Raw genomic sequence first — 14107 nt, 5'->3', positions numbered from 1 at the left:
TACTAGTGTTGAAAGAAATTCTAGAAAACATTTGCTCTACACTTTTGATTTACCAAGGTGGGAAATGGGGCTCAAGCAGATGGGGAACATTTCACTAATTCTTAGCCAGTCAAAGGCACAGAAAGGACCAGAACCAGAATTCTTTTTTCCCACTGTTGTCCTATACCTATATACAAATCAATGCCATGTTTTTCATATCCTATCCCATTCCATCTATGGTGTGGCTTTGGACCAGTGCCCTCAGTTCACCTGTTATTACACATTCCCAAACAGGGAGCAAGGGGAAGACATGAAAATAGCAAATATTTGAAGAAGTGAAAGAAAGCTCTGTGTAATGTTTCCACCTCTATGTCTTTGCTCCTGCTCCCTCCCCCCGCAAATATAATCTCCTTTCTCTACATGTCCTTCCAGTGATGCTACTCAAACTGGGGTCCATGGATGGGGATCTAAGAAATGTCTATCACCCTGCAATGAGACAGAGTACAAAAACAGAGAGGGAGTATTTAGGAAAGAGGGTAACACTTCAACAGGGTAATTTATTCCTGTTAAATCTCATAATGGTAAAACTTGGCCTTCCATTTTGTATTCTCTTCATTTCATTTTCTTAGTAATTAATTTTAATTGTGCTCTATACAAATTTTGGCCTCCAACAGATCGGGGAGGAAATAGTTTTTATCACAGAAAATTTGGGAGGTACTGATTTAAAAGGCCCAAGTTCAGGTGCCACCAGTTTCTTTATAAGGCATTCCCGATGCTCCTGGTGAATAGAGCTTTTAAATTTTATAGTATCTCACATAAGCCTCTCTCATGCCTCTTACAGCTTTCTACCAAGATTAGTAATTATTCATGTGTTTTTTCTTATCTCTTCTGAATAATTACAACCTCCCTGAGGACAGGTTATGTATCCGTAACACCTCATAATTGACATATAGTTCATAAATTCACATTACCCTCATTGACTGGATGGAATAACCATTCATAATTATTCACAGATTTGGAGGGGAGAATGTTGAAAAAAATACAACAGGAACATCGTTTCCCAAACTCGCATAGGGGAAGAATTGAGAGTGCAGAATTTAGACCCTATTCACTTCCACATTTTGTATATAAATATTTAGACCAGTGAGGAACCTGAACACACACAGAAACCCTATTTCTGCCTAAGGAGAAGCTTTTAAGTTGTCATAAATTTGTTTTGAAATCACATTTGTATCTCAAGAAACTGCACAGGACCCTTGCACTTTTAGTGTGAGCTAAACAGATATCACAATTACGGCGGTCTCACAAACCAATTTCCAGAACACTCTGTTGTGTGCAGATGCACACCAACTCCAATGCACCCAGCCTCAAATCCTTTACCAGTGGAGCTGATAATACTCTTAATTAATAATTAAGAAAAACAGAAGGCATTTACTTCAGAAACCAGCTCTAGGCCCCACTCACCAAAGTATTCATCAGCAGGTGGATTTTCCATATCATACAGCATCTTCTTGGTCAGGTGTTCAAGCTCATCTTCAGGGCGGAACGAGGGGGGGACAGCTGGAGGCCCCATGGAACCTGTTTGTCCACCCTGAAAGGCAGAAGACACATAGTTCTTTAAGTACAATCTAGACAATCAAGACAATCACACAGTATTTGCACTGTAGGCAAAAAAGTACTGGACATGGTTATTAAGAGATCTGTGGTTTACAATCAGTTTTATCAGTTCTTCAGGGTCTGACCTGGGACAAACCATCTTACAGGATCCACTTGTCTTATCGAGATGAGTCATCTATTGGGCTTTAGAAATCCATGTTTACAACAGTAGGGATTCATTTCATTCAACAATTGCTAAGCAGTCACTATGTACCGGTTGTATATTTATAAAAACAAGGTATGTTGATTCTCCCCCCTCCCCGACTTAAGGAGTTTGTGGTCAAGTGAGAGATTCAGGTCCTTCAATAATTAAAGATAAAGCAACTATAGAAAGTGCACAACCAGGGTACATAAAGGGACCTCTCCTGAAGCCCGAAAGGAAGAATTCCAGAGGAGAGGCAGATACAGACTAGGACTTACTCAGCTAAAGGGCAGGAAACTTACAGGTGGAAGTTTTTTACATTCAGGTGAGAAAAAGGCCAAGTGGCATAGGGGCTCCTGGCAGTTGAATATTTCTGCACCATGTATAAAACTTGAGGTAGGAGATGAGTTGGGTCTTATGGGGCACAGGGGTGCACAAAGTGAATGACCCTGTGTTCCAGTTAAGGAGGTTGAGTAGCTTCTCCCCGTAGGACTACAAACAGCCATGTACCAAATGGGGAAGGTACATCAATAGCATTGATGCTGGATTGGTGTTTAAATAGGTGGGTGAGCCAGAATTATAGCAATGTCAGGGAATCAAGTGTCAGGGGAAAGATTACTTGAGACGTTCAACCAAGAATCTGAAGTATGTAGAGAAAGAAGGAAGGCCAGGTGCCAGATGTAAAATAGCTTTGCACTATGTAAATAAAAGGGAACTTATTATTGTATTTCCCTTTGCCTACATTATAGCTTTGCCCATTTCCAATATCACACCCCACCATCTTTATTCAAAGTGCTTGTAACAGAAAAAAACTTACAAAAAGTTAATAATGACATCCACAATAGCTGATGGGGAGAGCTGAGATTGTGAGAATGTTCTTTCCTTGATGCTTACGCATTCTTAAGTTGTTGATCAAGAGACTCTCCTTTCATGAACAGTTTATAAGAATCAGTTCAACAAAACCTGAAGCTGCATATTCATTCACCTATTATCCATACTATAGCAAATGTGTTCTTGGATGTGAAAATCCTGTAAAGTATAAATCCCTGTACAAATGTTTTATCCTTACTACCAACATTTATTTCCACCACTCCAAGATGCATATTAATTATTTGTGTGATGTCTGAGGCATAAAATGCCTTCTACACATATGTGAAGTTGTTAATTGGCACTTACTTTGGACTTTTCTCTGTATTTTCCAGTTTTTTAGGTTTTTAAAAAATGGGTAGAAAGTTGGAATATAGACATACAGAAGGCCAAAAAAGGCCAAGAATTTTTTATGTTGGTTATTAATCTTACCCTGGGTTTTTATTTCATTGTTGGGCAATTTGGATTGGAGAATGGACAGCAGTGAGCAAACTATGACATATGGCTAGTGACAAAGACAAAAAATAGAGCTGCATGCCGAAATCTCTTATTCATTGTGAGATAAGGAAATCTGACACCCAAAAAGATCAGTGCAGAGCTAGTTATGATAAACCCAGCACAGGGGCCCATCCTAGACTCATTTATTCAATAAACATTAAATGTTCAATGGAAGGCCTCCTCTAAAGTGCAAATAACATTTGAACATTCGACGAGTGATTTGCTAGTAATATTAAATATTCAATAGCACAGATGTTATCCACTTCTAGGAAAATTTTGCAGAAATAATCATAAAATTATTTGACCAAGGCCAGTCACAGGAACTATATGTGGAAAAAGAAGGAACCAAAAGTAACAGTGTAACTATCTGTCCATGGGTAAGAGGTTACTTAAATGGACAATGATAGATACATACAATGGAATGTGAACAGGTTTTAAGAGAACATTATAAATCTATCTGTGTAAGTATGAAAGAAGATGGTGTAGCCATGCTATCAAAGGGACAGATCCAGTGATAGGATGGGAAATCTAAATGATGGCCCCATTTTTGAAAAGTAAGTACAGTTTAATTATCTACTATTCTCTATATAGGTAGGGAGAAGAGTCTGAAAGGACATATACTCCTGTGTTAAAGGGGATCATCTCTGGGTTTGGAATCCTGAGGACCTTTTAATTTCTAAGTTTGTGTTTCTTTTACAGTATGTAATTCGACTTCTGCAATCCATGAAATACAACTTTTCAAATGCAATGAATTCAAGTGATAAAGATAGGTTGGATACTAGCAAAGCCCTGGAATGGGCTAACCCAGGTCAAGGGGGAGCTCTGAGAGGAGCAAAAGGCTGAAGGTGGACACAGTTGGGTGTGAGTGGGGAAAAATGCAAGTGGTTCTGTGTTTAAAACTGAAGAGGTGAGAGAAAGGAAGGGCCAGCTCATGACTGACATGCCATCCTGGGCACTTTGGTCTTTTCTAGGGGCCAGGGGCTCTAGGCCCTGTGTGAGACCACAGGCAACTCTGAAAATCTGATGCGCTCAACTCCCTTTTGGCAGAGACTGACATTCATAAAAAGACACACCAAATTTACTTACAATTTCAGGAAGCTCACAGGCTACAGGGAACATATCTAAAGACCCTCAGGTAGGAACATCCAGGCAACAGAAACCTAAGTGGGGATTTTCAGCAGGGAGGGGAGCTCATCAGATTAGAAAGGTCTCTCTGGAGTGGAAGGAGGATGGGAGAGCTATGAGACTGGAATGAGGTGGTGAGGTGGGAAGCTTATCTTAAAACATATGTGGCCAGAGAGTGAAGGAACATACTGTGTGGCAGTGGCATGAGAGTTGGAGACAGAGGTTTAACTCTGGCAATGGCTTGGTGTCCTTAGAAGACCTTGTGAACTCTTTGTCACTTCAGATTTCCTTCTATAAAACGGGCTTGTCAACGCCACCTCACAGTCTCTGTGAGGATTAAAATTAAATTGTGGGGCACCTGGGTGGCTCAGTAGGTTACACGTCTGACTCTCAGTTTCAGCTCAGATCATGATCTCAGGGTTTTGAGATCAAGCCCTGTATTGGGCTCCATGCTCAGTGGGGAGTCTGCTTGAGATCCTCTCTCTCCCTCTCCCTCTGCCTCTCCCTGTGTGATGCTCTCGTTCTCTCTCTAAAATAAATAAATAAATCTTAAAAAAAAAATCAGAGAGCTTGCATCTCATGCTGTAGAGAGCTTAACTGCTTCCTCAAACCATGGTAACAAAGGGACTCTCTTTGGATCCCAACCCACCTCTGAGGGAGGGGATGATCCCAGTTCACCTGACAGAACTGAAGACAAGGATGGAAAAATGACCTACATCTTGTTTTCTAGGCTTACAATAAGGAGAGAACTTAAGCCCCAAATAGGCTGTCATCTGACTCCAAATGCCATGCGTTTTTCCAATCAAACACTGCTTCCCATGGAGAAAGTGGAGACATGTATGAAATATTACCTGTAGTAATAATGGCATTGGCTGTTTTAATTTAAATCAACAACTATTAAGGAAACTCTGATCATTCCTGCTCCCAGTGTTAGGGCAGACCTTCAGGGAATGGACACGGCTTATCATGGTCTGGGCCTCCTGTATCTGCTTCCCTTTTAACATCAAGAAAGGCAGCAAGAAGGCCAGCCAGGTGCGTCCTTTGCCAGCAATTTCGATTCTACCCTTAACACTTACGTTACAAGTAGAGGTCCTTCTTTCAAAGTATTTACACTGTCAGGACTTCACAGATTTTAAGACAAATATATCATTCCTTTTATTCTCCAAATACTTCCTATTTGCTTGAGATACGGTTTCTGAAATAACATATTTGGAAAGGTGTTTTCCTTTTCTTTTACATTCTAATCCCATATAAATGCTAACCTTGGATTCCTAATTTTTCTTATGAGGAAGGACCCCCAAGAGAACATGTCTTCCAGAGTCTGTGAACGTTATTTGGCCATAGAACGCCCCCTGGCCTCTGCCCCCAAACAGTGCACAAAACTGAACATCCATGGAAAACAAATTGCTAAAAACACAGGGTCCTCAGTGTCCCGCATATCTCTCACATGAAGGAAGATGCAGCCCAGGCCTTTCTTTGAGGTTCAAGTCCTTTAAGTACTTTAGGGCTTTTCTCCCTGGGGTGAAGAGACCCCTCTTCATTTCTCTTTCTCAGGAGTGTTAGAGACTCTACACGTCCTAAGAAAAGGCAGGCAACTGTCCAATGTATCTTTTAAACAAGCAGCTTCCAGCATTGTGTCTGGGTAATAGAACATGATTGAAAATTTGTGGGGTGGGGGCCGGGAAGGGATGTGTTGCTTTCTTTTGTTTGTTATTTCTTCAAACGCAGAGATGTGCACAGGATCAGCAGTATAGTTACTGTGGCATCATAATAATTCCTTGCATTTCTGTGATGCTTTGCAGGGTGCCTGTTTTCACATCCCCGTAATCCAAATGTTTATGCAACAGCCCCGTGTAACAAGGAATCTTCCTTTAGGGTGAGCAAGGTGAGGCCCAGAGAGGGAAAGTGAGCAGCCTGGCATCTCGGACCAGCCCTGAAAATCAGTGGAGTCCTGACTGCCACCACTGTGCTGAGTCGGGCATGTCCCAACGACATGGCAGTGGCTGGTTCTCAGTGCCCGGGGCATCTACACGCCCTTCTACTCCATTCTTCCATAGCGACTTGGATTTTTTTCGGAGTAGAGGTCTACTGCTAAATAGTGAAACGAAAGTCCTGCAAAGCAAATATAAACAAAGCCTCGAGCCTTTTCTAAGAAAAAGACATTCTTCTAAGTATCAATATTAATCACTAATAGGTATGTTCTTTGAAATGCCTGAAACTCCTAGAAGGGGCAAAACGCACTGTATGGCCTACAGATGAGTTACTGAAAAATGAATTTCAGAAGACTGCCTCAAAATTCTCTTAAACATGCCTTTCCTAAGAATTTGCCAAGTGTCGGGCACTATCATTTTAAACTCAAATTATTCCTGATTCCCCCACCCTGACAACTCACAGTTTAGGAAGAAAGAGACGTGAAAATAGAAAAGCACAATAAAGTGTAAATACTAAAACACAGGGATGAATTCAGTGATCTGAGATGGGAGAAGGCTATCACTAAAGCTATTACCTCTTAGTTTGATCTTGAAGGATAAGTTGGATTTCAACAAATGGAAGAAAGAAAGAGAGAGAGAAGACAAGACATTCTAAAAATAGCATGTATAAAAGAACATGCATATTAGAAAAAAAAATGTGAAGAAATAGGGGAGGAACAGAGCTAGATGAGGCTAGAGAAATGACCTGTGGTCAATGTCAAGACTATTGTCGGCAACACAGAATCATCAGGAGATTTAAAACCGGGTGTTCACTCTATCAAAGTCACGTTATTGAAATATACATATTGGCAACATCTTCGAACACCAAGTCTAATGACGCCTTAAAAAATGTAACCAGATAGCACAGTACTTGTGAGCAATTTAATGGCTAATATGCTTAAGGACTCTGATAGTTACTAAGTGAGGCAGAGACTGCTAACTGCTCTCCAAAATCGATTTTCTCCTCTTTCTGGGCACACAGCTGGACTCCACTCTCCCTTGCAGTTAGATGTGGCCATGGGAGGCACAAGAAAGAAGAAGCATACTCTGTGGACAGCTATCCACTGCCCAGGCTGGTCTTTCTCAAATTGCTCTTCAAGGGAGACTGGGAAGAAATATGCTCAAAGGTTAATGGTCGAAAATGATGGGAGAGTGGTTTATATTCCTTCTCTTTATATTTTCCTTTATGTCCCCTTTTTTATAGTAAAAAAAATTCCCCCCCCCCAAAAAACACTTTTTTTTCTTGACACAAGAGTGTCAGAAAATGGAAAATGTCCAAGCATCTGCAACTGGTTCCTCTTTGTCATGGTTCTTTTCTTGCTAGCAGCCCAGCTTATAATATTCTGGGGAAGGCTTATTATGAATACTGTAGCCAAATTTGGATCTAGGTCCCAGGTAAAAGTTATGGGTGAGACTGTGCAAAAATCAGGACTGTTTCTGCAAACAAAGTGAGTATGGACAGAGTCCTCTGTGAGCAAGGGAACTGCCAGATTAAGAAGAACACAAATAAGGATATCGTCATATTTATATATCACTTGACGGTATTTGAAGGGTTTTATATATTCTTACATAGGAACCCATAAGCATAGAGGGACCTATTTATCTCTCTAATCCGTGTTCTGCCTTTAGCTGGTCCAGTAATTTTGATCAAATCATTTCTATTCCCCGAGCCTTAGTAGCATTCTGTGCAAAATGATGTGTTCAAAGATTCCTTTGATTCTACCCTATCTTATTTTTGTGCCCATAATATGCAGGGCACATATCATTACAGATATTTATAGGGAAATCACAGATAATTCCTATTTTCGGGTACTTTGTAGTCTATAAAAACAGACACACACTGAGTAAGTGGAAACATCATCATTAAAGAGATTTCCATTTACAGGAGGATTTAAACTACTTGTCAGCATCCCCTGAAACAACCTAGAACTTCATTCAGCATTCTGAATCTGAGTAAGTGGCTGGCAGGTCACAGGGTTTCTTCAGCCTACTGAACTTTCACTACATGTGGTGCATGAAAATCAAGAACAAAGGTTCAACACCCTATCCAACCACCAGCCCTCCTTGGGTGGAGAAAGAATTTCCCCAGCCCTCCTAAATACAAAAGGAAGCACAGCAAACAGCCTGCACTGGGGGTACAAACAGTGAAGACCCCAAGGAGAACACCTACCACCTTGAATCTCTGTCACCACCAATTTAACTATTTAAATATATGTGTTAAGGATCCATTTTACAAAATGGCGACCCACCCTCTGTCATCATGTCAGCCTCTTGAGTTACTCTGATTCTGACCTCACAGTGGGTCCATTTGTCTCCTGCGAGTCCTTACCCACCACCCTTTGCCTAGTTACAAAGTGCTAGATAAGTTGAACTTAGTACAAATCTGAACCTTACCAGAAAAGCACCGCCCCAGCAGATAAACACTGGGAAAAGACAGCCAAGATATTCAGAGAGATTACATGATAATGAATACTCTATCACTCGGGGACCAGAGCTGCTCACTTTTCTTGTCCATTTGTAATGATGTACAAGAGGTTCCTTCTCTTAGAGGAAAATAACTTCAATTATGTGTTCTTGAAAAAAGAAACATTGAAATTATCTTCTTTCAAAAGGTAGAATTAGCCCCATTTTGGAGCTGAAAGCCTGCCAGAAAAAATATATTTCTGATATTTTCCTTCTTTTTGTTCCCCTTCTATTTAACTATGTCAAGTTTGCAGTTTGCAATTTCCTGAGGCTGCTTCTCCTTTCTGACTCTCACTGAATTATCATACTCTACTCTCAACGTCTCACTTTTAATGGAAGGAGCACCCTTTCAGGCCAAGGGCAGAAGATTTGCTGCATACCCACTCTGCTTTGGGTTAAAAGCAGTGGGCCACAGGGAAGGAAGGGGCTGGATGAACTGCCTCTTAACAACTAGAAACCCATAAATGGATACTCCTCACAGCTGCAGGGGAGCAGAAAAGTGTGCTCTTAGTTCTCCTATTCTTAAGTTCCATTTTCTTGGAGAATGAATGGTAAGGCCACAAAGAAGAAGACTGAGAAATGTTGACTTGAAAAAGTTGATTCTAGCTTTGAAACCCATTCCAGTTAGTTTTCAACATTCAAAAGCTTGATTTTCTTACAACCTCTTTTTCATATTCTCTTTCCTGTGCCATGCATCGATGCCTCTAAATCACCTTTCTTCAGCCAAATTAGGAGTCACAGCCAAGGATGGATGATTCTGAATTATAGCGTGGTAGATGTCACTGCAGTGGGAATTGGGGGAATTTACTTGGCGTCCACTAAGGGGTCGTGTGTTGTTTTGCGCACAGGGAGCGATGGTGATGTAGGCTGAGCAGAGAGCAAGGTGGCCCCTCTCCACACTCACCACTCTCAGTCAGGTAGCCTCCAGAGTGCCTGGGCATGGAGCATGCTGGTTCCCAGGCCTGACGTCTGGGGCACCGTTTCAGTTCCCTGGTGTTTGTTTCTCTATTATGGATTTTCTCATCCCGCAACTGGAAGTTAATAATATCTAATTCATATGAGGAACCTTTGTAAAATATTAAACATCACATAAGTGGCAGTTCTAATTACCAGGAAGGACAGCTTACAAACCACTAACAAAGATGATTTTCTTCTTGGAAGTGGAATGTCTGCAGAGTAAGACTCTCTCTTGAGCTCTATATTTGCTGATAGAGCACTTCAGCGGAGTATATCTCAATTTCACCCTAACTGTTTTAGCAAGAGATGGAATCACTCTGAGTTCTTTTAACTACACACCTTGAAATATACAACATTTGGTGGACACACACCTTGCTGGCTCTCCAAATGGTCAACCGCCCCACATTCTAGCCTTTGGCACCAAAAGATAAATTGTACAGCAGGGCTCTCATGTTTGGCTCTTTGGAACAAGGTAGCCTCCCTCATGCTTTCCTGCCGTGATGAATTTCAGGCAGAAAAGGCACCACTACAGATGCTGTCCCACCTGGCAGGTAAGAAGTAGGAACGGTGAGAGGCAGGAAACCCAGAGCCTCAGCGTCAGGGAGAAGTGAGTCCAAAGACCTCTTGCCAACCGACGCTACAGCTCCCACGTCAGTGCTCCCAGGCAGCCCTCCTTAAGGGAGAAAGTGAGTTGCCTCTGTGGGGTGGTAAGATCTCTCTCATTTCACTCCCCTCTTATATACACTGTTTCTACCCAAGGCTAAAAGAACCTATTTCTACAATACTATAGCTAAAACCCACAGGTTTTTTCACTCCCATAATCTGGCCTTCTGTATGTTATGTCTAAGGGATTGGCTGTAACAAAGGCAAGACAATTACATTATTTCCATTGGAATGTTTCACCTCAATGAGACACAAGATATAAAAGTTTGATTATGGGAAGGAACTGTCCTTCAAGGTTGTTTTCAAACTAAACCAGGTCTTGGTCTTCGCTGTGCCCCACTAGTTAGTGCCCTGCTATGACTTCTGAGAAAACCTTTCATCTTCATATGGTTGCCTGGAACAATGGAAAAAGCTAGTTTCTCCAACAGTGGGAAGAAACATCTTACCCCAACACACTCTCCCACAGAAAAGCCATCCTCAACCAGAAGCTACATTCTCATAAAGCTGTATCAGACACCACAGTGTGCCTCCTATCAGGGCTCCTTCCTTGACGGGTGGTTCTAATCCACTGTGTTCAAAATGGGGTTTTAGCAATTCCTTATCATTATTTGGACTGTCTCATAATTCTTGCCATTATCATGATATCATAGTTCTTGCCGTTCTCAAGATATTAAAATAGTACACCTAATAATTACAGATGTATAAAAACATATACGTGAGAGTGTCCACATGTGTCTATGTGGGTAGGTATAAAAAAAGCAGATACTAGGGTGCCTGGGTGGCTCAGTTGGTTAAGCGACTGCCTTCGGCTCAGGTCATGATCCTGGAGTCCCTGGATCGAGTCCCACATCGGGCTCCCTGCTCGGCAGGGAGTGTGATTCTCCCTCTGACCCTCCCCCCTCTCATGTGCTCTCTCTCAAATAAATAAATAAAACCTTTAAAAAAAAAAAGATGGACAGAATTCTTTAAAAAAAAAAAAAAAAAGCAGATACTAGAGGGAAATATATACCAAAATAGCTCACGCTCGGATGGTGGGATTATGAGTAAACTTTTGCCCAGTAATTTTTAAATGATCTACCTTGAATATAGTAAACATGGATGACCCTTGGAAAATAATAAGTAGGCTTTATAAAACATGGGATTTCTGTCTTTTCTTTAGTATTTTCACATACGAAGCCAGAAGGGAATGGAGAATCTAAGGTGGGAACAATTTGTTGAAAAAAATAAAAGCACCTAGATTTTCAGTCCTGATATGCACAGAAACACTTTCCTACTGTACAAGCTGTTTCTATCTAGTGGGCTTGACAGATGCCTGAACGTGACACAAGACACTGAAATAACATGCAAATCAGTTTTTCGGTTTTAATATGCAAATATGACACTTGGCACATCACTTTCCATGGCTGAGGTAAATTGCTGTTTTTGAGTTTTTCGTGGGAAATGCACGCCAGCCAACAAATGGTTAACTCCCCATATTTCACCTAACACAAGGTGGTTTTCATTTGAGTCAGAAAGCTTCTTGCTCAGTGATCCACAGCACTTTGGATGCAAAGAAAGGGCATGTGTTTTGCTCAGTAACAAAGCCACCGGCAGCGAACACGCATGCCCTCTGACAGACGCACTGATCCCATTGGATTTCTGGGCCTTGGCGGGGAGGCAGGCAAAGTGTCTCCGCGAGAATCACAGAGACAAAGTTTTTTGCTTGACCCGTGAAAATCAAATCAAAGTAGTTCAACATTGTGAGAAGATTAGCTTCTGGCTGGAGACAAAGAAGAAGGAGTCAAAAGTCCCTGCTTCTAGGGTATTCAAGCGGTGTGGAAAACTATAGCCTCTGGTGAAATCTACATTAAATTATCCACAAATACTAGTAATTAGGTATTAAGGCAATCATCAAGATAATTGAGAGACACCCAGTTCAAGGAATTCATAATCCAGTCAGGCAGTCAAGGCTCATGAAGGAGAAATACAAGAATGAAGCAAAGCATTGACTGTTGATAGTAGTCAGTATGGCTTAGATGCCTGAGAATATAGGCTCTAGGGGCGACCTACCTGCTTGGGTTCAAATCCCACATCCTCTACTTGCCAACAGTGTGACCTGGGGCAAGATGTTTCAGTTGACTAAATATGTGTTGCCTAAATCATAAAATGGGGTCAATTGGGTTTGCCTCATGAGTTCAATGAGAAGGTCCATGTAACTCATTTAGCTGCTTGCACTAATTAAGAAACTATTATTATCCTTAAACATAGGCTATGCTATATAAACATCATGTGAACAGATCAATGGATAATATGGATTCAGAGGAAAGAAAGGTGACAGTGGACTAGAGCAGACCAAAAACATTCCAAAAGGATCAGGGGGCTTGATTTTAGGACTTGAGGGAAAGAGAGAAAACACTTTGTAGTTCTATTGTCCTTTACAGCCAACAAAGAACCCCGGTATAACACTCACGCACACTAGATTTCAGTTAATGCTTCCCAAAGCATGAGAGCATGTTTTCTGTACCAAGAAACAAAACAAGTTAGTGGTTTAAGTGACTATAATAAGTGGCAGAGCCAGGAGTTAAACATGAGTCTTCTGATCCAAGCTCAGTGTTTTTCCACTAATTTACAGCTGCCTCTATATATTCATTTAGAAATACGAAACTTACATAATCTATCATAAAGGTTAATCAAAACAGTCAACCTCACTGATTAAAGCATGATACTAATTATATCAGAGGTTGGAGACCAATGTGGCCCCTTCTACTTTCAGAAACATTGATTGTGGTGTAATGGAGAAAGTGTGGGCTTCAGAAGCAGACAAAGCTGGTGCAAATACCAAGTTATATCGCTTCTTTTGTATAATATTTTTTTGAACGTCTTTTAGCATTAGCTTCTGCATCTGTAAATGGGGTTAGGAGGCAGGCAGGAGAGAGGGAATGCCCCATGTCAGGGCCACTGTGACTAATACCTAAAATGGTACATGGTGTGTGCTAATATTTAACAGCGGCTCATGACTTGTATTAAATGCTCACAAACAATCTGTCACATCTGAGCTACGGATGTCTTTCAAATGTGGCAGTGAAGGTGGATCAGGGAATATGAATGAGTCAGTGTCATTCATCGGTACAGTGGCAGAGGGAAAAACGAGCACACTCTGATGTGAATGTAAAGACCAGCAGCTTTCTTATTGTTAACTGATCATCAACCATGATTCACATAATAGTAATTCTCTTGAAGGAATATCCCTTTCCATAAACTCTGAAAGACTGAAATGCATAAGGGTTTAATTTATAATATTTACCAATTTATAACTGACGAGACTGAAAATAAACAAGAACACTGAGTGTTCAGCAGGGGCCAAGCAATGTTCAAAATATTTTACATCAACTCATTTACTCATCACAGCCACCCCATCAGATGGTTACTATTCTGATTTTACAATAGGGTGATCCTCACGGGAACTGGGAATTTGGGATTTGAATCTCGTCATCAACTCCAGAAAGTACACACTTAACCATCACACAAACTGTCTTAGCTGCTTGACCCATCTGCATCTTATTAGAGGGATTTTATGACTTCTTAGGGGAATTTTTTTTAAAGATGTATTTATTTGTTTTAGAGAGAGAAAGGGAGTGCAGAGGGGAGGGGCAAAGGGAGAGAGAAAGAGAGAGAGAGAGAGAGGGAGAGAGAGAATCTCAAGCAGACTCCGTGCTGAGTGTGAACGCAGAGCCTGATGTGGGGCTCGATCTCAAGACCCTAAGATCAGGATCTGAGCCAAAACCAAAAGTCAGACGCTTAACCGATT

General features: G+C 41.2%; 1 protein-coding gene and 1 long non-coding RNA gene across 7 annotated transcripts in view; both read right to left on the bottom strand.

Annotated features, from left to right (window-relative positions):
* Window positions 1–14107, bottom strand: part of LPP (LIM domain containing preferred translocation partner in lipoma) — a 620294-nt gene that overhangs the window by 165988 nt on the left and 440199 nt on the right. For all 6 annotated transcript variants that reach the window (XM_081831395.1, XM_081831379.1, XM_081831402.1 and 3 more), the window contains one exon: window positions 1444–1570. In XM_081831395.1, coding sequence (XP_081687521.1) covers window positions 1444–1570 — 127 coding nt within the window. The remainder of the gene's footprint in view (window positions 1–1443; window positions 1571–14107) is intronic.
* On the bottom strand, window positions 5560–13367 carry LOC145723564 (uncharacterized). Its single transcript, XR_014148731.1, has 2 exons — window positions 11313–13367; window positions 5560–11085 (listed from the first exon to the last, which is right to left on the bottom strand). It is a non-coding gene; the product is annotated as an uncharacterized LOC145723564 (long non-coding RNA).

Source organism: Leptonychotes weddellii, chromosome 1 (genome assembly GCF_054177405.1).
Source record: "Leptonychotes weddellii isolate Sample4059 chromosome 1, ASM5417740v2, whole genome shotgun sequence".
Taxonomy (NCBI): Eukaryota; Metazoa; Chordata; class Mammalia; order Carnivora; family Phocidae; genus Leptonychotes; species Leptonychotes weddellii.
This window is presented reverse-complemented; position numbering and strand designations above follow the sequence as displayed.